The following is a 27942-nucleotide window of genomic DNA, read 5'->3' as shown; positions in this document are numbered from 1 at the left end:
TTTTGTCCAGTCTTGCATTAAGTTTCAGTGACCAACATCAATTTCAATGTTGCATTTAGCATTTCTGTTTTCCTTGGTGTCCCAAAAGTCTCTGTGTCAACCTCTTTCCACTACTAGTAATGTCCATTAACAACTACTTTCCTTCAAAGAAAATGGAATGCACTGCACCAGTGAGAGGAGGCCTCTAAAATGTGAAGGGAAAACGTATCTCTGTTTGAAACCAGTGTTTCCTTCCAGGAGCACTTTGTGCACTGTCATGGCTCAGCTTACCGAGGACGTACAACCATCCTTTGAGACCACCTTAAAGTCAAAGGCGGTGTCGGAAAACTGTAATGTAAAGTTCACCTGTGTTGTATCAGGTACGGCCTATTTGAAAACTTTTTGTGTTATTTTACTGTAATTCAAATTCATGATGTTTGTAACATGAGAATGGGTGTGACTTTACTGCATAACAAAGGAATTTACTTTGTAAAAAGTACAGGTGGAGTGTCTGAGTAGCAGTGTTATAGTAAAGTAAAACACAGTAATTGATTTTTTTTATAGGTTATCCAGCTCCAGAACTGAAATGGTATAAGGATGATATGGAAATGGACCGTTACTGTGGACTTCCAAAGTATGAGATCCACAAAAATGGGAAACTTCACACCCTCCATATTTACAAGTATGTGAAGCGCAACTATGAAATGATAAATATTTATGTTAGAGGACTGGAAATGCAGATTCTGATTGATTTGATCTGATGGGTGTTTCTATTTCCAGATGCACACTGGATGATGCGGCTATCTATCAGGTCTCAGCGAGCAATAGCAAAGGTATTGTCTCTTGCTCAGGGGTTTTAGAGGTAGGCACCATGAGTGAGTTCAAGATCCATCAGAGATTCTTCGCCAAGCTCAAGCAGAAAGCGGAGAAGAAACGTAAAGACTTAGATGAGCTGAGCAAAAAAGAGGTCAAGGACAATATTCAGACAGAGGAACCGTGCATTAGTCCAGAGCCACCCCCAAGGAAACGCCCAGTCCCGTCAGCGGAGCCGGTCCAAGCAGCTAATGAGCCTGAAACTGGGGAGCAGCTGCACACTGCTGCAGGAGCCAATGGAGTTAGCTTTGACGTCAAAGAAACCGCCTCTGCAATACCTTTGGACAATAGTCTGGAGAAGGACATACCGGCCCCTGAGGAACTCGTGGCCAAGAAGAAACCAAAGATCACCAATGGTGTCGATGCTGGCATTAACACCACCACAATTAGCAGTAGCAGTAGAGGCCATATGATCGGAAATGGAAGTGAAAACTGTTATGACGGCGGAATCAGTTTGGCACAATTTTTATCCGAGAATCACCAATCGCAGACTGGTGAAGAGAACGAAAACTTACCTCAATTGGAAAAAACGCAGGAGATGGACGTATGTATCGAAAATGCGAGTACAGAGAAAGAAGGAAGACTTGGAAAGTTACAAGCAGAAAATGAAGAGCATGAAACAGCAAACGAGAAAGAGAACATAAAAGAAAAGGAGTTAGTTATAGAAAGGGAGAAAGAAAAGGAAAGGTTGCAAGAAATGTCACATCTGGCAGAACACCCTAAACATCACAGAAAGGCGCTCAAGGATCATGACCATCATAACATTCAGTCATCCATCTCCTCCATGTTGCACACAGTCAAAGATTTCTTCTTTGGGAAAGGGAAGAAGGACTCTCATGAATACACTGAAAACAAAGATAAAGAACAGGACCACGTTCCCAAGTTCATACAGCCTAAATCTACACAATCACAAACACCGCCATCATATCGGCTGTACAAGAAGGATCGGGCAGAGCTTGACAAAGCTCACATGGACCAAGTTGTACCTATGGAAATTGATAAGCCACCAGAGCCTTCAAAGTCTGGAGATGTAGAACAACAGTCGGTGTCAAAGAAACTCTCGACAGCACAAGAACGTAAAGTAAAAGTTGAAGAAGCTGTAAAGTCTCCAATTATTGAATTACCCCCGGGAGACCAAAAGAGCCTACAGGACAAAGTAACCAAGAGACTGGGACTCTGGTGGATAACGTGGAGGTATCACCAGGCGAAGGAATCAGCGGTCCAGGTCAACAAACGCTATTGTCCGGTCTTCAAGTTCTCACTGAGGTATGTACAGAGGACTTGAAAAGCAGCCGGTTGCCACTTGACTTGAGAGTTATATTTAGATTGCATTTGCGTGACAAGATGGTGAACACACTCAAGCCCCGGCAGGGTTAAATCTTTAACTATGTTCATGATGAAATGTTTGGGAGTTTGTGTTGTGGCTGGTCATAAAAAGTGCTGGGAAGCACACTCAAGACCTCAGGTATATGTCAATTGGCGGAGGTGTGGCAGTCACACTACACTAACAGTTGATGCATTGAGTCAGCGTGCCCCTTGGAAACTGCTTTTGCCACACAGGCATTGAGTCAAACGTGTTGAAGAAATGAGGAACCAAAAGAGTAGATCACTCCGTAATGTTATATGTGGGGGTGGGGGATTTTGTGTTTCTTCACAGCACACTGTAAGATATACCAGGCAATATCTCCGATGTTGGCTGTGGTGAATGAGACAGCAGTGCGTCAGAAGACAGGCTAAAACCTGAATGCCAACGGCAGCTCTCACATTACATAGAAGGCTTTGTACGATCGGTCTGAGGGCTAGTCGAGTGACTTTTGTGGCGGGTCTCAGCATGAGAAGGACGGTCTTGTCACATTTTGCAAATACCTTGCAACCAGCCCCCCACAGACTAAAAATAAATCCTCATGTAGACAAGAGGAAGGCAATGCTTCTCTTATCTGTGGCCAGCATGGAGAATTGGTTTGCATATACTATGAATAGGGATTTATGATCTACAGTATGTACTGTATAATGGCAGCTAACACCGCTATGGATATTTGGCAGTGATTTTCAAAATGATTGTCCTTTTTGCACTTGAGATTGCATATACTGTATTTAGGCCATTTAATTGCTTTGCCTAATATAGATGTATGCCTTTTCTTTTGTTCTTAAACTACATTTTAAACAATTAATTAAAAAGTATTTTTAATTTGTGTTTGTTAAAGCTATACTGATCAATGAACATTTAAAAATACAAAAATAAAAAGCTAAATTGTGTGTCAAATGGTATAGTTAGAAAATCACTAAAATCTTAACACAGAATACTACTTTTCCAAATACAGTAGTTCTAAATATTGCTTTTTTTATTTTTTATTTTTTTTAAACATACACAATGTAAAGATACATGGTTTTCATTGGACCCGTATGTGTTGTTTTGTCGAGTGATTACCACGTGTTTTACCACGTGTCCCGTGGGAAGAAGAACTGAACTGAACTGTCACTGGCTTCAAAGTGGACCCAGTTGAATGGAGATCCGATGTCAGTAATGTGGAACTACAACTGTCAATAATGTAGAACTACAACGGTTCGTTTATTGTGGTGACCCCTTTATAGACAACCTCACTGTTGAGTGACTGGAGGAAGTCAAATCCTTTGTTTTCTCACGTGACTGTGATACAGTCTTACACTGTTTACACACAGCTTCGAGAGCTACAGCTTCAGCTTTTAGTCTAAATATGACACCAGTTCCCTTCCATCGAAAGCAATAACTTCCTTTTCTTCTTAGTATGTTGTCACGAAGCTACATGGAGCTTCTATATTGTCCTTTGTATACATTTGAAGTGTGTGAACGGCACACAGAAGCAGTGAGGGGAAAACCCCACCTACACCATACACAGTACTTGTGTGCACATTTACATATTCCTGAAAGACTTGTTTCCTCAATGTTAGGGCTAATTTAACATTTATTTTTACATTTTTGTGATCAAGTAAGATATATTAATTTCCTTGGCTAGTTTCTGCTGAGCTATCATTCATTTACTCTTTCTTTGTGTAAGTAGCACACACCTGCCCAAAATGTTCAGGAATTCCCCTTGTCTTAGTTTAATTTTTTTTTAGAGCTGACACAAGCACTTCAAGCAACTTCAGTTCCTACATTTCCATGCTCTTTTCAACCTGATAATGATATTCATCTTCCTCTACCACAGCCATGAGATATAAAATTGATGAATCTGACAATCTACTGTACTACTGCAAAACAAGAAATAAACTGGATCCAGATTTTGAGTGTTCAAATATCCTAACGTTTCCTTGGTCTCTTGCCTGTGTAAACACAGTCACTGTTTACGTGACACGAGATAGAAAAACTCTTGGAATAAACTGACAGGTCATAAAAAATAAGAATATATTGATCTTTTTTATTTTTTTGTTTTTTTCTGTTTTGGTGCTCTGCTGTGCCTAGCAAATAACACAAATGTAATCTGTTACTCTGTTTATGGTGAAACATGTCTCAGTGGCAAAGGTTGCCGCTATAGATGTGCATAAACATGACACTGAAAAGTTGCGCATGAAGTTGAAGGTTATGTATTCGGAAAACATACATTTATATTATACTCATGCATATATGAAAAATGTCATTTAGTTTTAAGGAATTTATTGAGAATGTAAACACAGCTCTGGTGATGCAGTAAAATGCTGTGTTTGGTTCCCATTAGGCTGAAGAGAAACATACTGAGGCAGTCACAAGTGTGGATATGGTTCTTTCACACCAACAAGAGCCAGAGACTCTGGTAGCTTCACCGCGACCTCATCACCTCGCTGGAGACGCTACATCTTCACCCAGAGACGATAAGTCACTCTCCCCAACCAGCCAAAGTTTCCCTCAACCGTCCAGCCTTATAAAAGATAATCAAGCTCCTCCTCTCAGTGTTATCTCAGCTATGGAGACAAGTAGCCTCTATGTGATACCCACTTTGCAAGGGGGCGAGATAAATGTTGACAAGATGGATAAAGACAGTAAACCTGACAGAGAGGTGAACGACCCTTCCAAGAAATTACGTGGGGAAACTAAAGCGAATGTAAAAGAGCTACCCCGTCCCTATATAAACAGACCCGAGGTGGCTGTATTAACACCGCCACCCCTGGAAAAGGGTAAACCTGCCAAAGAGGTGAACTATCCTACCAAGAAGTTATGTGTAGAAACTGAAGAGAAGCTAAAGGAGCTACCTCGTCCTGATATAAACAGACCAAAGGTGGCTGTATTAACACCGTCTTTGCTAGTAAAGTGTAAACCTGACAAAGAGGTGAGCTACCCTACGAAGAAGTTATGTGTAAAAACTGAAGAGAAGTTAATGGAGCTACCTCGTCCTGCTTTAAACAGACCCGAGGTGGCTGTATTAACACCGCCTCTCCTGGAAAAGGGTAAACCTGCCAAAAAGGTGAACTACCCTACCAAGAAGCTATGTGTAAAAACCGAAGAGAAGTTAATGGAGCTACCTCGTCCTGATATAAACAGACCCGAGGTGGCTGTATTAACACTGACTTTGCTGGAAGAGGGTAAACCTGACAATGAACTGGACTACCCTTCAAGGATATTATGTGTACAAAATGAAGAGAAATTAAAAGAGATACCCCGTCCCAATATAAACAGACCTGAAGTGTCTATATTAACATTACCTTCACTGGAAGAGGGTAAACCTGCCAAACAGGTGAACTACCCTACCAAGAGGTTATGTGTGGGAACTCAAGAGAAATTAAAAGAGGTACCCTGTCCCGATATAAACAGACCTGAGGTGGCTATATTAACACTGACTTCGCTGGAAGAGGCTGTCAAAATAAGCGAAATTAAAGCACCCGTTCAAACAGTTGAGTCTAATATGGTAGCACGCAGTTCACAGAGAGATCACACAAAGGAGGAGGCTGAAAGTGTTTCTCTCATTCAGGAAATGAATGTAGGATTTTTACCTGCTGCAGCCCCCAAAATGGGTGACCTAAAAATGTGGTCTGAATACATGCCTTTTTTAACAGATGAAAGCAAAGAAGACTCAAAACTGAAACTACTGCAGAGTTCAGAGTCCGGTTTTAAAAGGCATGAGAAGAGAAGTGAAAGGAAGGAAGGAGTCACTGATACTCGACTAAGAGACATTGTAGAAAATATGAACAATCTGAAAGAACAAAAGCAGGTGATTGTACAATTTACTGAAACTAACAATGACGTTTTGGAAATGGTGACAGAAGAGAAGAAACCACTAGCAGTAGCAAATAAGTTGAAGAAGGAGTCGGTCAAGATCATTACAGACAAGAAAGATCATAAGGAGGTTAAATTAAGTGTTGTGGAAGAGGCTTCAAAAATGGCGCATCAAGGCCATAATGAGAAACAGCAGTGTTCCTCAGAAAAAGTTCCACTCGCGTCCGATATAAGCACAAATGAAAACACTGCCGTCCCAAGGATTGAAATAATAGAGCCGCAACCCAAACAGTTCACTCTGCCACTAACTATATTAGCACTCAAGAAGATAGAATCAGACCCAAGTATTTTAGAAAAACATTTAAAACCGCAAGCTATAGCCTGGGATGTTCTTGATTCTTCAGGTCGTGACGATAAGCCATCACCCTCAGATGAAGCGAAGGAACTTTTGAAGTTAGATGACAAGACAGAAATAATTTTGCAGGCAAGGATGAAAGATAGTCAGCAGCTCCCTCAGGTAAACTATGCAACCATTCCTCAAATAAATGTTTCACCCAGCGATGACAAGGAGGATCATAAATTCGTAAACACGCAAGTCCTGGATTCTCTGCAGCCCTTAGAAACGTCGACGGTGACTTTGTTTGTGGTCCCGCCAATATCTGTCACTTGTCATGAGAATGAGAGCGAACCAAAGAAAACCACTCACACTGAGTGGACAGAAACTGAAACTTTGGTGGTCACACAGAGTGTAAGACAGCGTGGCTCTGGCAACGACACGACAGCTATGTCTGAAAAACCTCAAGACATGGCAGAACAAAGTTTAACAGAGAACATTTCTTCTATGCCAAATGAAACTGTGCTACAAAGGAGGAATGGCAGTGGGCCTTCATTGAGTAGAACCACAGAGGACAATATTTCCCTTGAAAAACTGAAGGAAACCCCCTTAAAACAGGCTAAGATTGACAGTACTGTGACTGTTGAGGACCTCCTCAGAAGCAGAGCCCCTGTTGAGAGACTCGCACACAAACCCCCCACTCATCCATCACTGAGTCCTGGCAGTATCCGTAAATTCATGTCCAAGGCCGCCGCAGAGCTAGAAAGTGATGCTGGGATGATGGTCCCTGTGATCACAGTGGACGACCGTCAGCGCGACAAGGCGGACGATGACACGAGTGGCGGATCAACACCGACGTCCTCTACGCCGACATCATCGCTGTCATGTGAAAGCAGCCCGAGGCTGAAACGAAGGGACAGTCTTTCACTCATACGCTCCGCCACGCCCGAGGAGTTGGCCTCGGGAGCCCGCCGCAAAATCTTCATTCCTAAAGCTAAAGAGGATCCGGACGAAGCTGCCGGCGCGCTGGAAGCTCAAAACAAGAAGGAGAGCCCCTACATGTCCCCCAGCCAGGCTCGCAGAGCAGCGTTGCTCCAAGCCCCCGTGGGACAAAACACCCCCCCAACAGAGAGGCGCTCACCACTGATGAATCGCAGGAAGACCACGCTGGAGGTACCCAAAGTGGTGGAGGAACCGCCCAAAGAGGACCCAGTCAAGGGTGTAAAAGAGGAGAAAGTTGCTGAAAAGAAGTTTGACCCTCTGAAAGGTAAGATAAGATCAGAATAAGATACAATGTTGTGTGCTCAGGAATAACATATTCAAAGACCTTGTAAAGTGAATTCAGAGATCTGTTTCTAAATACATTATACGTGTTTAAAGGTAATTCCTGAAAAAGTGGAAAGACAGTACTATGTAGCAGAAGAAGAAGAATCACCTTTATTGTCATGAACATGCATGGATGCACACAAAATTTGTTCTCTGCATTTTACCCATCACAGTGAACACACACACTTGTGAGTGGAACATACTAGTAGTACTCCATTGTGGAGATATAGTGTAAAACCTTTTTTTCACTATATCAGTTTTGGCTAAAAGGCTGCGCAGGGACGCACTTTGGCATCGGGCATGAGTACGCCCTGCCCCATTAAATAAGAACTTGAGTGCCTTCATTCACATCAGTGGTTATTCAGCACAATTGCGAGTTACTTTATTATTACTAGGCTATACACAAACAGGATTTTTGGGGCCGATCACGATTAGTGAGTTTAAATAAAACCATCACGATCTGTAGTTTCTGCGTAATCTTGCAATTGCAATTGCACGGGGAAAAAAAGATTTTTGGGTGGAATGTGAGTTACCTGAATTAATGGTTAGCTCGTCTCCCTTACATTGGAGAGGTCCTAGGTTTGAATTTTGGCTCAGACTCTCGTGTATGGAGTTTGCATGTTACACATAGGTGATACTCTGGCTTCCAACCGCATTCTAAAAACATGCACGTTGAGTTAAATGTAGCCTCTAAAATGTCCATCAGATTTAAAAAAAAATTTTGTCAGTATGTGCTTTGTGATTGATTGGCGACCCAGTCCAGGGTGTACCATGTCTCCAGCTCACCTGATGAAAACAAAGGCTATAGAAGACGGATGGATGGGAAAAACTGTGTGATGTGTAATTTCTAAAGGGTGAATTCTACGAACTGCATTAGAGCGTGTGTTTGGTACTGTGTAAACAGCACCACAGGTCATCCGTAAGATCAGAGGAGAACCTTTCCCAGATGCCTCCGGACACCTGAAGCTGTGGTGCCAGTTTTTCAACATACTCTCCGACTCCACCATTAAATGGTTCAGGGATGAAGAGGAAATACTGGAGGTCAAGAGAAGGTAAAAGGACGTCATCATTACCTCGAACACAGACCACCGCAGCCAAGTTGTGCGCAGAATGGCATCTCTGTGCTAATATTCGGGAGGATATACAAACAGCATGACTGGCCATAAAGCTGTAGTGATATAAAACAAATGATTCTACAAGGATTAAGATGAGGATTTAGAGAGCACCCTGTGGCCTACTTTTATTCTTGATATTCTCAGTGCACAGACTTTACAGCTCATGTGACTGTCAACCTCACAGCTGTGACACGGAAACTGGCTAGACACATGAACTGTAATACGACACAATATTTTCACTACCTCCTGGGGCAATACAAGTATATATATATATATATATATATACAACCCCAATTCCAATGAAGTTGGGACGTTGTGTTAAACATAAATAAAAACAGAAAACAATGATTTGCAAATCATGTTCAACCTATATTTAATTGAATACACTACAGAGACAAGATATTTAATGTTTAAACTGATAAACTTTATTTTTTTTTAGCAAATAATCATTCACTTAGAATTTTATGGCTCCAACACGTTCCAAAAAAGCTGGGACAGGTGACCAAAAAGACTGAGAAAGTTGAGGAATGCTCATCAAACACCTGTTTGGAACATCCCACAGGTGAACAGGCTAATTGGGAACAAGTGGGTGCCACGATTGGGTATAAAAGGAGCTTCCCTGAATTGCTCAGTCATTCACAAGCAAATATGGGGTGAGGTTCACCTCTTTGTGAACAAGTGCGTGAGAAAATAGTCGAACAGTTTAAGGACAATGTTCCTCAACGTATATTTGCAAGGAATTTAGGGATTTCATCATCTACGGTCGATAATATCATCAAAAGGTTCAGAGAATCTGGAGAAATCACTGCATGTAAGCGGCAAGGCCGAAAACTAACATTGAGTGCCCGTGACCTTTGATCCCTCAGGCGGCACTGCATCAAAAACCGACATCAATGTGTAAAGGATATCACCAGGAACACTTCAGAAAACCAATGTCAGTAAATATAGTTCGACGCGACATTCGTAAGTGCAACTTAAAACTCTACTATGCAAAGCAAAAGCCATTTATCAACAACACCCAGAAACGCCACCAGCTTCTCTAAACCCGAGCTCATCGAAGATTGACAGATGCAAAGTGGAAAAGTGTTCTGTCGTCCGACGAGTCCACATTTCAAATTGTTTTTAGAAATTGTGGACGTTGGAAAAGAACCATCCGGACTGTTATGGATGCAAAGTTCAAAAGCCAGCATCTGTGATGGTATGGGGCTGTGTTAGTGCCAATGGCATGGGTAACTTACACATCTGTGAAGGCACCATTAATGCTGAACGGTACATACAGGTTTTGGAGAAACATATGCTGCCATCCGAGCAACGTCTTTTTCATAGACACCCCTGCTTATTTCAGCAAGACAATTTCAACGCACATTCTGCACGTGTTACAACAGCGTGGCTTCGTAGTAAAAGACTGCAGGTACTAGACTGGCCTGCCTGCAGTCCAGACCTCTCTCCCATTGAAAATGTGTGGCGCATTATGAAGCGTAAAATACGACAACGAAGACCCCGGACTGTTGAACAGCTGAAGCTGTACATCAAGCAAGAATAGGAAAGAATTTCACCTTCAAAGCTTCAACAATTAGTGTCCTCAGTTCCCAAATGTTTATTGAATGTTGTTTAAAAGAAAAGGTCATGTAACACAGTGGTAAACATGACGCTGTCCCAGCTTTTTTAGAACGTTTTGCAGCCATAAAATTCTAAGTTAATAATTATTTGCTAAAAACAATAAAGTTTTGAACATTAAATATCTTGTCTTTGTAGTGTATTCAATTACATATAGGTCGAACATGTTTTGCAAATCATTGTATTCTGATTTTATTTATGTTTAACACAACGTCCCAACTTCATTGGAATTGGGGTTGTGTATATATATATATATATATATATATATATATATATATATATATATATATATATATATATATATGCACTTTTGCTTGCTGTATCAGCAGCGTGTTTCCACACGGCACTGTCCTTTGTCTTATAGCGACATCTTGTGCTCTTATCTGGTCACTGACTGTTTCTGTCAGGCTGCTGCTGCTGATGTGTTTTTAATGTTGTCATCAAGATGCAGGGGATGAGACCCAAGTGGCACTGGCTATTGTTCTGGCTGCAAGCCAAGACTGTGGCGTTTACGGTTGCACCATCCAGAACGAGTACGGCACAGACACCACAGACTTCCTCCTCAGCGTGGACAGTAAGATGCAACATCCAAGTTTGAATCATAAATCATCATTTAAATCATTGCTTTTCTGAAACATTCCATTCTCTGTTTGTAGTTCTGTCTGATATACTTCTCAGAGAGGCTTTGGAAGGTAACTATTGCTTCGGTGTACCAACAAACTTTTTTTCAACTTGCTTAGTCATGCCAGAATAGTTTTGCGGTGCAACAAAAGAGTTTGTACACTCTGTTATTTGTTTTGAGATTCATTACTTTTTTTTGTTTGTTTATTGAAAATTAAGTTATGAGTCACTGATAGAGAAATGGTTCACTCGCCATTCGTGCAAGCAGCGTGGTTTCAATTCCCACTCAGGGATGGTATGTGAGTGTGAATGAACGTCTGTCACAATGTGTGCCCTGTGATTGGCTGCCAACCAGTCCAAGGTGTAGTCCACCTTTCGACCCCAAGTTCTCTGAAATAGGCTCCGGCGACTCACAACCCAAAACAGGCTAACCTGTATAGAAAATGGATGGATGGAATTGCCGTTGGCATGTCTGCCTCACAGTTCTGAGGTTTGCGGTTCAAATCTAGAATTTGAATCTAGAATTTTGAACCTTCTGCATTTCCTTTAGTTGGAGAGGAGATAGAGATGACGCCACTGCTGTTCACCAAAGGCCTCGCCACCTCCAGCAACTGGGGCGACAAGTACTTTGGCCGCATCATGACCGAGATGGCACACATCGGCGAGGGTGTCAGCCATAAAGCCAGCAGAGTGAAAGTCATCTACGGCCTAAATCCTGTCTATGAGTCTGGAAGTACATGTATTATCAAGGTTCCAAACCCCATCGCCTACGGGACCAAGCTGGATAACAACCTTATAGACAGAAATCTAGAAATGACAAAACAAGTGAGTGAAAAGGTTTTGTGGTTAAATTGCTGCTCATGAACCTCACGTTGTTGTTTTTCATTTGATTTCTCCGCCCAGGAATGCAAAATCCAGAACATGATCAGAGAATATTGTAAAATCTTTGCGGCTGAAGCAAGAGTAATTGAAAACTTTGGCTCTTCACTAGAGTAAGTCACACAACTAGTGCACAGCAGCTTTGCTACTAAGTCCTTGTCAGTATGCTTTGTCTGTTCCCACCCTTAGAGTGATTCCTCAGTACCTAATGTACCGACCCGCCAACTCAGTGCCGTACGCCACAGTGGAAGTTGACCTAAAGGGGGTCTTCCTCAAGTATTGTGCGACAGATGGTAAAGGCTGCCTGATTGCTCAAAGTGCCTCTGAGATGGAACAGAAATGCAGCACCTTCCAGCACTGGATTCACCAGTGGACGCACGGCAATTTACTCATCACCCGCATGGAAGGTATGCCACACAATTACACTGACAAACAGATCCTATGGCTCATAATGAGAAAGGCATCGGTATATAAAGAACCACAATGTTTCCCACAGGGATATCCTACAGTTGTTAAGGTTATGTACATGTAACATAAAAGCAGATTTAAAATATTTGTTGGACAGCTAAAATTGCTTTCAATACAACATGATGGGAGAAGTCAGTTTCAGGTGTTAAACTTTACTCTACGGATCGTGCATTTCAGAATGCCCTTATACTTACCCACTATACACTATACACTTACCCCAAAGGTGGCATCCCACCTTTGTTAAAGTTCTGATACTTTGTCTGAAGCAATGTAAAAGGGGCTATTGCTTTTAACGCAAAAGGGCAGTAGAAATGTTAAACTTCACACTTTGCTAATGCATCACCATGTCTCTGTTACGACTCTGATACTACCTCCAAAGTGGAACACTGGCGGGGTGACTTGGCTTATCTAAAGGAGGCTACTGTTACCCAACCATTTTCTATAGCCAATCCCAGGTACAGCCTGGACTGGTCGCCAGCCAATCGCAGGGCACATCGCAGGGCACAACCAAGCATTTACACATATGGACAATTTAGATTCTTCAGTGAACCAAACATGCATGTCTTTGGAATGTGGGGGGAAGCTGGAGTACCTGCAGAGAACCCACACGAGAACAGGGGAACAAATAAAATAAAAACATCTAAATAAAACTTTAAATTAAAAAAAAAATGTTTTACACACAAATATATTGCAGTATTGATCCTGTAATTTTGCTTGATTTTTTTGCAGGTGTTGAAATGAAGATTACAAATGTTAGAGTAGTGACCAAAACAAAAGGGTTTGTATTATACTTCAAATGCACTGATGTTTTGGGCTGCTTGCTATCGAGATGGCTGCAATAAAAGCCTCTCCTTTCCCTCCTCGTTGTATTTCAGGTACCAAGGCCTGACAGACTGCAGCTCTCCAGAAGTCTTTGAGCAGTTCCCAACGGTCCACCAGTGCAACTACTACTGCGGACTTCTGGGCCTTTGCCCGCTCAAGACTCAGGACCAGCAGCAGACCACAAAGGTAAAGGGTTCCAAAAGCCCCTTGCTCAACCGCAAGTTGACCCCAGGCTCCGGCAGCCCCCAGCCACAGCGTAAAGGACACAGCCCTCAGATGCCCCGGAAGGCTAATGTGAGCCCGAAGGTGACGAGAAAAGTCCAGGAGACAAAGGACATTGAATCAAACGGCAAACTCAAGCCTGCAGAAACTACTAATGCTCTTGAAATGAGGTAGGAAATTGTTTTAGGTGTTTTTCTCCAGCTAGAATAAGAATACGAGTTTCTTTTTATTTAAAATGACAGTGAAGAATCATGGGACATCTTATCCCTGCTAGAAAGCTGACTACAATATAAAATCTTGCAGAGGACACGCAGAAGTGGAAGTACGCTTAACTCCTCCACACCGGGCCTCATTAGAGTCGACGTTACGCTACTGAATGATCGCAAGCACGTGCATCAGAGTCTTATTAGCTCCACGAGTGGACTCTGATCAGTACTTGTCACAGCAGAAATAAGTGAGCTATCAGCAATGACTGTGATCTTGAAGACATGCACTCTTTTTATATAGAGATGTCCCTTTTTGTTTTAAATGGCCACGTTTAGCCACAAAAGTGGTTTTACACACTGCATGTTCATCTGTGATGCAAAGTCTATGTGCAGGGGTATGCTGCAAATCTGAGTTTGTGCTGTTCAATTAAGCTCAATAAAAATTTCAATATAGTGGACACTTCATAAGGTACACATGCACAATCCAATGAGTCACTGCAAGCGCTTTATAGATAATAATACTCAGTTTTGAGACATTCGTTTAACAATATGTTTATTGTTGAGATTGTAGTTTGCAGTGAAGAACTGCACCAAATCATACTAAGTGATTTAATATTTTGCTTACCTTTTCAAGTGAAAAAAATACATGTATATATTTATCAGTCAAATGTTTTCGACACACTTTCTCATACTATTGAATGAGCAACCGTCTCCAAAATATGAACTGGTTGTGTATATACAGTATATATAGTGGACAAAATAAATCAATGCTCATAAAAAAAAAAAATTCTCAACTGCAGGTATACCTAATGTTGTGCCAAGTGAGTGTATTTGCGTGCACAGAAATAAATTATGTTCAGTGATTTCGGTTTCTGTAGTTTGCTTGCTTTAAGCAACAGTCATACTTACAGATACATTATCACAGCCGTTATTTTAACCATGATAAGGTGCAGCTCATTGCCATGCAGACGCAGTACGTTGGCAGCTGTAACCTGAAAGCTGCTGATTCAGCTCCACGCTGTAATCTGGAGCCAACCCATGGACACATTGGGCAAAGTAGGCAAAAGAGCACACTCAGGATTTTTCAAGAATTTCACTCTCTATGCAAAGCTCAAGTACAACCTAGTCGGATAGAAGAGTTTGTACATAATCTCTAGCAATGGCTGATTTTTTTTTCTCTTAAAACTAGAGCACAAAGGCTTCAACATTGACATTTGATATCTTTCGCTTTACACAATCAATTAAAATTCCCAACATAACTGGCATGGAAGCATCAGGAATGTACTTTATGTGATGGATTATTGGTTAATGATCAGTGGGAATCAGCGGCTGGCTTCAAAAAATATTTCACTTGCATGGAGGGGAAAAAATATATATACTGAGATAGTGAGCATCAGATAAGAGTGAAACACAATTAAAAGTGTGGTGACAAAAGGACGAAATATTGTAATTGGCCCAAATGTGTGTGAGAACGAGTGAGTGCGAGACAAAGAAGTATAAATGTACATTTATAAAGTTACACCATGTCAAACTAATCTATTTTCTATTTTTAATAAAAATGTAAAACATTAGTTTTTTTAGTCGAGTTCATATTTCAGTCTTCATGGGTCTTTATTTATTTTTTTAATCCAGTACAACAACATGCATAATAATCCATTCAAAAATTTTGAATCAAATGATGGGCTATTTACATTCAGCAAACAGCTGATACCTGAAGGTATCCAGAGATATTTTTCTTTTAACACTCAACACAATAACATTCAACTACTTAATTAATTTACAATACATAACAGTTACTTTACATCTGTCTTAAAACACTATGGTGTGTAATACACTTAAGAAATAAAAATCTAAATCTTTATAACCATAGTTGTTCACTTTACAGTATTAATGTGGTACACTACCCTGTTGAATATTTGCCTTATAACAGGCAATTTCTATGATTGCCTATTTAAAGATGTTCGGTGGACATAAAAAGTCTGTTCAAATGCCAGGTTTTTGTGGTAGGAAAAAAATGAGACCAAGATAAATCATTTGAAAACTTTCTCAACCATAAATGTGACCTACAACCTGTACAACTAATGTTTATTCATCAATTCATTTTTTTGCTTTTCAAGAGTGGAAGTGAAAATAAAAAAAAAACTAAAAGACTAAAATTAGCAACGTGGCAAGTGGCTGCCATTTATGTGGAATTACGGAATTTAAGACTGAGCTCTTCAAACACCACTAAAATCCTCCATATAAAATAAATTCAGGATAAATCAAATGATTACTACGGTACCTGGCCTAATGTCTTGCACAGACTGCTCTTCTCACCGGTAATGTTCCATTTGAACTTTTAAAGTCGAGCTTTTAGGGCGAGTCACATAATTTGAAACGTCACGTTAATTTTGACGCGTCGACTTGAAGAACCCCTGAGAATTTTGGCCCGTACAAGCTTTTTCGTGGATATTTTCAACTGCAACTTGTCTGCCGGTCGGAGAAAGGGTTACTGAGTATCAGACGAAACAAAGGGTTGAGGAGATATGTTGAGAAAGAAGTTATACTATTTTACTCTAATTTGAAGGTGTTTTTTGACCAGATGTTCTAGAGGTGAAAAACATTCCTCAAAGGCCTTTTTTTCCTCACACAAAAAAACTCTCCGGAACCCATCATCCAATTTTCAAAATTTTTGGTGTGTTGTAAACAGGTTGAAGTGGCCATTCCAACCATCCATCCATCCATCCATCCATCCATTTTCTGAGCGGCTTAACAAGGGTCGCGGGAGTGCTGGAGTGCCTAACCCAGCTATCATCGGGCAGGAGGCGGGGTACAACCTGAACCGGTTGCCAGCCAATCGCAGGGCACATACAAACAAACAACCATCCGCACTCACATTCACATCTACGGGGAATTTAGAGTCTTCGATTAATGCATGTTTTTGGGATGTGGGAGGAAACCGGAGAGCCCGGAGAAAACCAGCGCAGCCACGTGGAGAACATGCAAACTCCACACAGGTAGGGCCGGGGATTGAACCCCGGTCCTCAGAACTGTGAGGCAGACGCTCTAACCAGTCGTCCACCGCACCGCCCCATTCCAACCAGACTCAGGAAAACCAGTGTAACCGAACTACAAATTAAGGAAACATACTGTACAAGTCTTCCTTTACAAACAAAGTGTCTCATGAGAGACACCACAGCACTGACAGCATTCGGCCAAATACACGGAGGCGTTTACCACCGTGCTCCACGAGCCTTCAAAGGAGATGGTCCCGTTGTTGACAACACTGTAAAAGAAGTCATATGACAAGTCAGTACATGGTCTCCGTTCAGATAGACATCTCACCACAATCGCTGGGTCTGTCGTCTGTCTTTTTATATGATTATTTTATAGTCATGTATTTTTTCATACAAATACTTTATTTAATGTAATTATGACTGTACGACTGTGTTAGTGTAAGTTAGTGACAGACTACGATTCGTTCCGACTTAGCAGAACTTGTCGTCGTAAACTGAAGACCCCATGTACAGTGAAATATTTCATGTGCCTCCCAGGTGGGACTTGCATTTTATTTTGAAAATAACATTATTTTAACAGACATGTGCCGGAAAGGTAACGGTACATGTATTTGTACTTGGAACAGATTGCGTAAGGGACTTCCCTAAAAAGAAGCGATCAGTGTAGGTAAGTTTCTTTGTAGTATTTTGTGTTATTGTGATGTCTATTTTTACTCTATTCATTTACAGTTTGTACATGCCGTTGGCATGTTCATCTTCAGGTTACAGGTTTAAGTTCGGTATACTGAAAGGCACTTTGAACATCTAAGCATAGTGTTATATTTAGAATTAGTATATAAATATTTTCAAAGGCAATTTTTAAACAATACATTTTCTTTATTGTTCTTATCTTCCATAAAAGTGGGTCGTCACTTGGCAACAATAGGAAAATATGGATCCCAAGGTAACAACAGTTGAGAACCACTGCTATATATTCAGTACAGAGTGAAATAATTGATTTTATTTTTCATAATCTTGATGATTATAGCTTGCAAGCTAATGAAAATCCCAAGAAATGTGAATAGTACATAACAAACAATAAAAGGTTTTTTTTTAATATAGAAGTTGGGTAGGAATTGGCATGTGAAAAGTATTTTCCTGTGTTGAATGAATCTATATAATGTCTTTCACTTTTTGATTGAAATTATTGGAATAAATGAACTTTTCTATGATATAATTTATTTAGACCTGCGCTTAAATAAACACCTCACTCCTTTTCTCCAATGGGTGCCACAAGGTCGCTGTAATTACTGTTACGATGGAAACTTGAACTCACCGAGAGGTACAGTTAACGGTTTGGTCAGGTATTTGGTTTGCGTCTCGACAGCAGTTGAATGACATCATAACAGGCGTGTAATTCACCAAATAAAAATGTGACACAATACAGTGCTGTTTTTTGTGTCCCTTTTTTTTTTTTTTTTTTTTTTTAAAACATTTAAATCCTCTCTCTAACTTAATACATTGTGTGAAAAATATGACAAAGAAAATACACAGGTTAATTGGACCTTCTGCCATCTAATGGAAGAGCATTTCATTGTTCTGCCTGTCAATAGACGTCATTCGCATTGATAGATTAACAAAGATATATTTTAATGAATAAATAAAGTGAAATTGGACAATCTCCCTTGGCACACCTGATAATCTCCCATGGCATACTAGTGTGCCACAGCACCCTGGTTGGGATTCACTGCATTAGGCAACTACACCACGTGATCCAAAGTTCAGTTTGTTATTTGGAATGTTCTCGATTGTTTTTCTCAAAATTTGCATGATTAATTTTCAAAAAATTTAAAAATATATTATTTTGTGTTTTTTTAATGTAATTTCTAGCTAAAAAAAACATATTCAACAATTTATTTATTTTTTCAAATGGCCACTCTTTTGTAGTTTCACTGTATATATGTTGAGCTTGGATCAAAAGTCGAGGCCTACCTTCCAAAGAGGTCATCACAACAGGTCTGCACGTTCACATTTGTGTCGTTGAAAACAGATTCTTTGAACAGTTTCACACAGTCAAGTGGAGGAACGAATAAGATCCCTTGGAGGAGGTAAAAAAAAAAGTAAGCAATGTCTAGGAGGGTGAAGCCAAAATGTAAGAGCAACCTACCAGCGATGCAAGCATTGACAAGCGAGACGCATGTGGCTGTGATCATGGATCGCAACACCAGAGCTGAGACATCACCTCTTCTAGATGGGCATATAGAGGCTTTGGTAAGAGAAAATGCTCTGTGTCAAACGTCAGTACAGCGACAGGATGCTGGTGCATGATAACAAAAAAAAAGACAAAGGATGATGGGATACTACTCACCTAGTCCTCCAATCATGATGCCTAGAGAGCTGAAGTTGGCAAAGCCACAGAGAGCGTAGGTGCAAATTATTTCTGATCGGACCTGAAAGAATAAAACATTTGTGTAAAAATAATACACAGTTGAAATACAGTATACCCCTCAAAAGAAAAAATAACGGTGTTCAAACTGTTATCGCATGAGACTTCAGTGACCTCAGTGAGAGCATCTAAAGGGTTAATTACACAAAATTGTTTTACTTTTTATTTGCCTTTTGTCGCGATGTCGCCACAGAAGGGTACCAGAAATGGCAAGGAGGAAAAGTGCCATGATAACCACAGAATTGGAGATTTGCACTTCAAACAAAGGAATGGGTATATATACGGTAGTGCCTGAGAAGTGTCGTACCTAATGAAATGTCTATGTGAGACATGATAATCATGATACATGATGCTCCTTTCCTACAACGAGTCTGTGTATGTGTCTGTTTGCGTGTGTGTCAAAGTCCCACATGTACTCACTGAAATCCACTGTCTTTTACCGCCAATTACAGCATCCAGTCCGTTGATTCTGTTGCTTTTCAGTGTAGACAATTTCTCGTAGGCCACAAACTCGTTCAGAAAAAGCTTTATGCCGATCAGCTCGGCGACGGTAAAACTCTCCTCGAACGGCACTCCCATCATGAAGGCCAAGGGCATGAATATGTACGAGCAAAATAGCTGGAACAAAGGCAGAATTTGAAGATACAACTCTCGGATTGAGCACCATTAGGAGGTGTACCTAATGATGTGGTCAATGGGTGTTTCCATCATGTAATCACATACCTGAAAGGTGACATCGGGGTATCCCACCATGCCTCCGAGCCAGCTCAGAGCTTCATTAATGAAGGCGAGGATGGCAAGGAAGGCAATGAGGTTTGCGGCAATGTTGGCAACCAAACCGATGGAGGCTGACGCTCCGTTGCTGGCTGCCTCCAGAATGTTCTGCTCATCTCTGAGAAGTGTTTAGAAATGTAAAGGAGCACAAATGAAAGGAAATACACGATGTAACCACATAATGTACAGTATACACACCCACAAGCCACTTTGATAGTCTCCTCTGACTTGAAGGGGCTCTCTTCTGTCTCTGGGAAAGACAGCTTGGCAAAGGCCAGCGCACAGGGAGCAGCCATGACCGAGGCTGATATCAAGGAGGATGCATCAATCTGCAACATACAATGACAGGTCATTTTATTTTACAGTGGGAGTAACTCAAAAGAGTTTACTTCATATGTTTCGCATACGATCTCAGTAGGTATTTTATTATTAACGTTCTTTTCTCTTATGATGTAGTTTCATTAAACTGTTTTTTAGTTTTCCGGGGATCAGTGATGTACTAGGGACTACACTAAAAACTTAATTCTGCCTTCGTTCACATCAGTGGTTATCTGGCGAAAATGCGACAGGCAGTTAGCTACAGCTAGCTACAGTATACATGCGGCAGTGATTTTTATTTTTTTTTATGGGTTGAGCCGGGTGCTGTGGAGCGCTGGTTCCTTTCCCGATATTCACCGGTGGGGCGCAGGATTGGTGTTTGTGGTGCTGTGGGACGGGGTTTGTGTGGCCTTTGTCCCGGATCATTGTGGTGTGGGGTCGCTGCGGTCGGGTTTTGGCTCGGTGTTGAGCTTTTTTTTCCGTCGTCAGTGCTTGTGTTGGCTTGGGGACTGGACTGGGCGCTGAGGATCGTCGGTGTGGGGGTGCCACTGGCCCTTTGCCTTGTTGGCTGTCTCGGTGTTGGCATGGACATGTTTTGTGGTTTCGCTCGCCCGGTTGACTGGGAGTTAGCTTCCCTGGGGCTCCGTGCGGTGTGGGCTGGCGCGCGGGGCGCGTCGGGCGCTGGACGTCGTGGGGGCTTCCTTTGCGCGGTATGGTCTTGCACTGGGGCGACTGGTCATTGATTTTGGCGTGGTTGGGACGCGCTTTTGACCGCTGCCGCCGCCGTTGAACACGGGCACGTCTTCGAGCGCATTCTTCTTCGTTGGTTTTCGCCGCTTCTTTATTGGTTTGCGCCGCTTCTTCTTCAGGGTGGGCGGACTGTGGGCGTCAGGGCTGGGGGCCTGGGTTTTTGGGTTCGAGCGGTTGGTTGGTCCCGGTTCCGGTCGGTTCTCGATTCTTAATGCCCAACCCTACTCACGACGGACGCTTAACTTGGGCTCGCTTTGGCGGACTAGGACAGTTTTTTTGGGTGGCGGCTGGCTCCTGCATTGGGCCCTGTTGGTGGCTGGGGCCCCCATGCTCTCCAGGGGTGATGGAGGCGGGGCGGTGGGGCTCGCTAGGCGGGGGGTGGGGGGGCGCGGTCGTGGGGGGCGATGGTCCGGTGCCCTTGCCCCTCACCTTGGGACTAGCCGGGGCGCTTCGGTCAGGCTCGGAACCTCCCTGGGACCTGGGTGGTCGGTGGCATCCCCCTGGTTGGGTCCCCTGCTGGACGGGCTCGCTGACTCGCCCTCCCCCCTTGTGGGTGGGCGGGGCCTGACGAACATGCATGTGATATGGTGCTCATTCACTAATACGTTCCAAAGACATGCCACAGGCTTGAATTGCTTATTTTGGGAGAACTAACAATAACACAGGTTCACGGGTTATATGAAGATATCAACTCACAGGTTCTTACAGGTGTTTGGACACCAAAAAGAATCCCACCGCACCACTCGTCAGTAGTACTAGCTTGCTCATTTTCCACGTCCTATCCTTTTCTGTCCTCTCTCATCTTGTTCTCTTGGTTAGTTATTGCATGTCCTCACCGGGTGTGTGTCCCCCACCCACAAATAAGAACACGATTTGACTGTTGGAATGTTACTTGTGGACAAATATCTAGACTGTCTAACTATTGTTCTGCTGTGGTTTGCACCCCTATTCCCCTTGTCCGTTCTGTCCATCTGTCTGTCCCCTAAAACCCTTTTCTGTCCGGCTGCATTTTCAATAAACATCAGAATAATTAAAAATATAAAAAATAAGCAGAGGAAGTATTTCAAACTCCCTTGTTGTAAAACTGTTCCAGCACAAAATGCAGACAGATCTGTTACTCTGCAAGGCCATGCAGCTGAACAGGACAGGTTAAAAGAAAAGAAGAATTTGGAGTTCTGCCAATTAACAATGGGAGTAAAATCAAAATTTTCTCAATAAATCTCAATAAATTACATTAGTATATTGTTGGAAAGTTCATTATTTCATTAGTTACATTCAGAATGTAAAACTCATGTATTTTATAGCCATCGCCATCTCACATATGGAAAAATTATTTTGAGAAGGTACATAATTTCTATATTGAAATAAATACAGTATATTCTACAGTATATATAAATCATCCATCCATTTTCTGTACCGCTGTTCCTCACAAGGGCGCGGGTGTGCTGGAGCCTATCCCAGCTATCTTCGGGCAAGAGGCGGGGTACACCCTGAACTGGTTGCCAGCCAATCGCAGGGCAGATATAGACAAACAACTATTCGCACTCAAATTCACACCTAAGGGCAATTTAGAGACTTCAATTAACCTACCACGCATGTTTTTGGGATGTGGGAGGAAACCGGTGTACCCGGAGAAAACTCACACAGGCATGGGGAGAACATGCAAACTCCACACAGGTAAGGCCGGAATTTGAACCCTAGTCCTCAGAACAGTGAGGCAGATGTGCTAACCAGTCCCCACCGTGCCGCCAGATATATAAATCCATCCATCCATTTTCTGAGCCGCTTCTCCTCACTAGGGTCGCGGGCGTGCTGGAGCCTATTCCAGCTGTCATGCGGGGTACACCCTGAACTGGTTGCCAGCCAATCGCAGGGCACATAGAAACAAACAACCATTCGCACTCACAGTCATGCCTACGGGCAATTTAGAGTCTCCAATTAATGCAGATATATAAATCATTTTTAATTATTTATTCTAAATTATTGAGGTGAATTTTGGGTTTTCCACAATATTCAAATTTATTGAGATACATGACAAAGTAAATGGCAAGGCAAATGGTTTTGTCTAAAGATACTCAATCACTTAGGTCAGTAGGTGACGTTTAATTGGTTAGTTATTTGAAACAAGAGATACGTTTGTATTTCAAAAATGGTGTCTTTATACCCCAAATGAGATGAATGCTCCCATGACACTGCCTGCAATTGTGGCAAATCCTCCAGTCATAACAGCATGGATTTCAGATTTGGTCATGTCCTTTAAATAGGGCCGAATCAGCAGCGGCGCCTCTGTCTGATGCACACAAAAAAAGAGAGCAACAAGCTGGGTGGATGATTGTAAAAAGCAATGCTTTTAATGCCGTAAAATCACAGAACATGTGTTGTCAAGATTACCTGTCCGATAAAGATATTGCCTGCTACACTCAAGGTCTCTGTGGGAGAGGTTCCCATTGTTATCTGCATAAACCATGAGATCTGCATGGAGTTAAAAAAAAAAAAGAAAAAAATACGTGGTTAGAACTAGGCATAGGCGAAATGCACTCAACTCTTGGCAACCTGTAATAGGAAGTAAATATTTACCTTCAGGATGAGCCACTGCATTAAGCCCAAAAAGTAAAGCACGGACATCACGCTGCTGAAGAATACGACGATAGGCAAAGCCTGAGGAAGACACCCACGAAGGTGTGTTAATATCGTATATCATCAGCTGGATGCATGCTTCCTTATCCATGTGTAGCCTGCAGGCCATCAAATTGCACATCATCTGCACGGCCACTAACTTGAAAGGCAAAGATCCCGCCGATCAAATCGCCAAAAACAAATGATGATCCTTCTTTGGTGTAGTCCAGAAAATCTGGAATATACGAGACAAACAGAAAACAAAGATAATATAATTATAATCACTTGTGGCGTTATAACCCCATCATTTATCATTTACAATAGTGAGTCACACAAATTACAGCAAATCAGTACAGATAGTGAGCAGAACTGAGCCCTAAAAGTAAAACAAATTATTATCGGGACAGCCACCTGCATGAGAATACTCGCACGACCCAATCACGAGGGTGGACAACATTATAAAGCAGCGTTAAAGATAAGCATGTGATCCACATAGATTGTTCCCAAGAATAAGATAAGGCTTACATGGGTTGAATAACAGAGAGTTTCAGGTATTAGGGAGGAATGCTCCTTTTAAATGTTCCAAAATACATATAATTAGCTCGTCGTGGGATGTGCAAAATATAAGGTTGTGATTTTTGGTAAAGTGAAAAAACGGAGCTACACTTTCAACAAAACAGACATTACATGGACAAAGGATTGAGACAACTGGCCACTGCTTAGAGTATGCAGGATCAGAATCAGAATCATCTTTTTTTAAGATTAGTTAACTATCTGCCAAACTGCTCCTTGCTGTGAAAGGAGCTCATTTGAATTCACTGTCAGTATAGAGCACTCGTATATAAAATTCTATTGTCTCGAAATACAAGTCAGGTCACTCGTATGTCAAGGCACCACTATATTTTATATTTATTGAACTGTAAAATAATAAACTTCTCTGCATCGTGCCTGTACATTTCATGAGGTTTTATGGTGGTGACAATCAGAAGCAGGAAAAAATTAATTACAATTACAATTATAATTGATATTATTTTCTTTGTGAAAATGGGTTTCTTAATGAGAACAACTTGGACGTCAATGTGCCACAGATTTTGGTGGTTGGATTGTAGCTGATTAAAATATGTGTCCCTTTTCGTTTGCCCATATAGTGTACTGTGCACAATTAAATGAAAATTGTAAAACTTGATATACCTGTACTTGTCGTCCGAGCCATTGGAAAGTTGCAAGTCCAGGCTCGGTTCTGATGACAAAAAGTCCGATGCAGAACTGCAACCCAAGGCCCCAAAACACAGGCCTCCAGCACACCTAAGAGCAAACAGACAACATCACACTTTTTATCACAAAAGGTGCTGTCACGCAATCTGTCAGGAAGACGCCATAAAACATTGTGTTTTTGCAAGGAAGCAATTCGGCAAAACCCTCAGGATGATGCGCACACAATGCCAAGTGATATCCAAAGTCTCACCAAAACACATGAGAGATAAGTGTTGTGATAAGGGCCCGGGGCACATTTCGAAAGGGTCGCCACGGTAATTATACAAAAAACTCACTGCTGTCCTGTGGGCTGAGCAGAGGAACACGAGCAGGATGAACATGCACACACCTCCGAAGGAAATAAGCTGCTCGGGACGCTGGCGTGTGTCTAGCGCAAGCCACAGTGTGAGCAGGACCACAACAATCACAATGAAGACCCTGTAATACACGAACTTCGTCAAGTGGACTCCACGCTCAGGGCAGCCCAACGATCATAACATCCACTCACCATTTGAGCCACCTTAAGTTGGATTTCAAGGCTTGTACGACAGGTCTAAAACACCGACTGATGCTCTTCCCCTTGTATTTCTTCACAAGGTCATAGGACTTGGACACAACAGCCAAACAGGTGATGACCACCAGAGCAGTGGCCCTCTGGAAATCCAAAACACAGGCTGCAATGAAGTATGCCAGATAACCTACGGAGCAATGAAAAGAAAACACATTACAGTTTCAAATGAGTAACTTCTTAGAAATTTGACACATTAGGTTGTTACAGTACCTGCTCCGAGTATGCCCAACAAAGCGTACTTGAAAGGCTTGGAATGATTTTTCAGGTAATCCTCAGTGGCGTTAATTGGCTTAGTTATTTGGCTAGAGAACACAAGAAATTGTATTAGAACTCCTTTTTTGCATTCATTTACTTCTTTCTTCAACGGGTTTCGTATTATTCTTTACATGAAATTTTAGTCACACATGCACTACTCACAAGGGTAGGGATATTTGGTTTCGAGATTGAAATTTCAAGATGAACCTAAATTACACTATAACCATAACAGTTTAAAGTGCTTGATGCTTCATGTCAGTCGTAATTCATAGGCCGTGTTTGTGTTTTTCCATAGTAATAGTAGTTGTTCCTAAAAAGGTCCAGAGTTCCTCAAGCTTCTGGATGTTATGGGGCTGTCCTGGTTGACATGTCTCTACAAACATCACATGGACATCAGGTGAAGAAGGAGCTGAGACAAATGGCCAAGCTCTCAATTTACCTGTTGATCTACGGTCCAATCCTCACCTATGATCACAAGCTGTGGGTCGTAGTAGTTGACCAAAAGAACAAGATCGCGGATACAAACAGCAGAAATTAGTTTCCTCCACAGGGTGTCCAGGCTCTCCCTTAGAGATAGGGTGAGAAACTCAGTCATCCGGGAGGGGCTCAGAGTCAAGCCACTGCTCCTCCGTATCGAGCGGAGCCAGATGAGGTGACTTGAGCATCCTAACGCCTCCCTAGAGAAGTGTCCCGGGCACGTCCTACTGGGACAACCCAGGACACACTGGAGAGGCTATGTCTACCGATTGGCCTGGGAACACCTCGAGATCCCTCGGAAGAGCTGGATGAAGTAGCTGGGGAGAGGAAAGTCTGGGCCTCCCTGCTAAAGCTGCTGCCCCCGTGACCCAACCCGGATAAGTGGAAGAAGATGGATGAATATTGGATGGATGGATGGATGGATTGTTTTTTTATGTGTTTTTCTTACCTTTTGGTTTTTGTTTTGTTGTACCATGAGTGTGCGTGGTGTTCTGTGTATTGACACACTGCCTCTTTTCCACGTTTTGTTGTACACTTGCCACAAGTGCGTATCTGCTGCTGTTGCTATATTAATGAGCCACTTCTTTAGCGAGCTTAGCATGCCCTAGACCTTTCTTTATTTGACTCAACATCGCCACAATACAAAGGCGACCGCAACTTTCCCAGTTACTTTCTACCAAAATAAAACTATCTTCAGTTCCGCCCCCAAATAGAGATCTCTGAATAAGCTGCTGCCCTCCTGTGCGACCTCACATACCGCACATTCCAGAAACCACCACTCTGTCCAACTCTTCAATGATTCAGTACTTTTTGCACTGCTTGCTCTTCCCTAAGCAGAATGGCAAAATTCAACGTGGGTTTTTGATCAATAGATTACAAAACTGTAAATTTAGTACTTCAATTAGAATTGGTATTTAAACAGTTCTCTGCATCATGCTGTTCACATTTTGGCATCATGAGACCAAGACACCTAACAATAGAGCAACACTAGGCTCACCATTGTGAGCCTTTAAACAGGATGTTCTCAGAAGCCACTGAGCTTAGAGGGTCACATAGTGTCCTCAGCATCAGCAGGTTGTAACAGAGCTACAGAGAGGCTGGAAGTCTCCAAAAGGTATAGAAGTGGACATCCTTGTCGTTCATCTCCTTGTTAGGCGACAGCAAGTTGTGCAAAAAGTACTGAAACATTAAACAGTCGGATGTGCATTCAAAAGTTTAGAGGTCAAATTAAGTTCACCTGTAGATGTTGCCGAATATCACTAACATCTTGTGAGTAGTCTGTTTAATTACAATTTGATTTGATTAAAACCAAGTGTTGCAAGTGAATAAACAAGGAGAGCAAAACAAGGAGAGCAATACAGAGGCAAAACGTGAGGCACCTGCAACGATAACTCCATCCAAAACAATTGCAATGCCCAATAAAACAATCAGAACGAACCAGACACACCTGAGATATGATCCCAGTCCCTTTTTAGACTGCTCTGCTTGCTTTTTGGTGTTGCTAGTATCAACTGTGATGTCCTCCTGAGAACATTTAATTTTACTGAATAATAATAAAACATGTCTCTTCTCCTCGAAAAATAAACCGGATCAAATACCTCCATTTCAAACGCATGGTTGGACACTCCATTTCCACTGGCCAGGCATCCATTTCTATTAGCAAGGCTGCCATTCTTGAGTTTAAAACTGTTTCCTTCCTCTGTAAAACACAAACAATGTTCCCTTTTGTGCAAGCTTTTAACAGCCAGGACAACCAGAATGACAAACCAAACCAAGTGGAATAAACAAAAGTCAAGAATCAAGTGCAAAACAAACAGGTGGAAGGAAAAGCGCAGCTAATGGCTTACTCATTGTGTGTGCTCCTCGACTCTGTCACCAAA

At 41.9% G+C, this 27942-nt stretch overlaps 2 protein-coding genes across 2 annotated transcripts in view; one reads left to right on the top strand and one right to left on the bottom strand.

Moving 5' to 3' along the window:
• Nucleotides 1-16729, top strand: part of alpk3a (alpha-kinase 3a) — a 17951-nt gene extending 1222 nt beyond the window's left edge. Inside the window, exons 4-17 of the mRNA XM_061676474.1 lie at nt 238-359; nt 544-661; nt 760-2122; nt 4545-7617; nt 8581-8728; nt 10855-10982; nt 11065-11100; nt 11580-11854; nt 11933-12021; nt 12098-12315; nt 13106-13154; nt 13252-13590; nt 16316-16596; nt 16710-16729. Coding sequence (XP_061532458.1) covers nt 238-359; nt 544-661; nt 760-2122; nt 4545-7617; nt 8581-8728; nt 10855-10982; nt 11065-11100; nt 11580-11854; nt 11933-12021; nt 12098-12315; nt 13106-13154; nt 13252-13590; nt 16316-16596; nt 16710-16729 — 6259 coding nt within the window. The remainder of the gene's footprint in view (nt 1-237; nt 360-543; nt 662-759; nt 2123-4544; nt 7618-8580; nt 8729-10854; nt 10983-11064; nt 11101-11579; nt 11855-11932; nt 12022-12097; nt 12316-13105; nt 13155-13251; nt 13591-16315; nt 16597-16709) is intronic.
• On the bottom strand, nt 16688-27942 carry slc28a1 (solute carrier family 28 member 1). The gene is made up of 19 exons (XM_061678151.1): nt 27910-27942; nt 27661-27761; nt 27510-27586; nt 25541-25632; nt 25268-25457; nt 25056-25197; nt 24697-24810; nt 24170; nt 23667-23740; nt 23467-23547; nt 23281-23361; nt 23054-23179; nt 20020-20150; nt 19771-19939; nt 19468-19665; nt 18970-19051; nt 18769-18867; nt 18594-18699; nt 16688-16891 (listed from the first exon to the last, which is right to left on the bottom strand). The coding sequence occupies exons 1-19, from the start codon at nt 27911-27913 to the stop codon at nt 16771-16773; spliced, it is 1989 nt and encodes a 662-aa protein (XP_061534135.1). The 5' UTR covers nt 27914-27942; the 3' UTR covers nt 16688-16770.

Source organism: Phycodurus eques, chromosome 5, assembly GCF_024500275.1.
Source record: "Phycodurus eques isolate BA_2022a chromosome 5, UOR_Pequ_1.1, whole genome shotgun sequence".
NCBI classification, from domain to species: Eukaryota; Metazoa; Chordata; class Actinopteri; order Syngnathiformes; family Syngnathidae; genus Phycodurus; species Phycodurus eques.
This window is presented reverse-complemented; position numbering and strand designations above follow the sequence as displayed.

Excerpts from the sequence above, each read along its gene's own strand:
- slc28a1 (XM_061678151.1), bottom strand. Across the intron at positions 25,458-25,540 it reads GTTGGGCATACTCGGAGCAG|GTTATCTGGCATACTTCATT; the intron begins GTACTGTAACAA and ends ATTGCTCCGTAG. Across the intron at positions 18,700-18,768 it reads TGTCAATGCTTGCATCGCTG|GGATCTTATTCGTTCCTCCA; the intron begins GTAGGTTGCTCT and ends ACCTCCTCCAAG.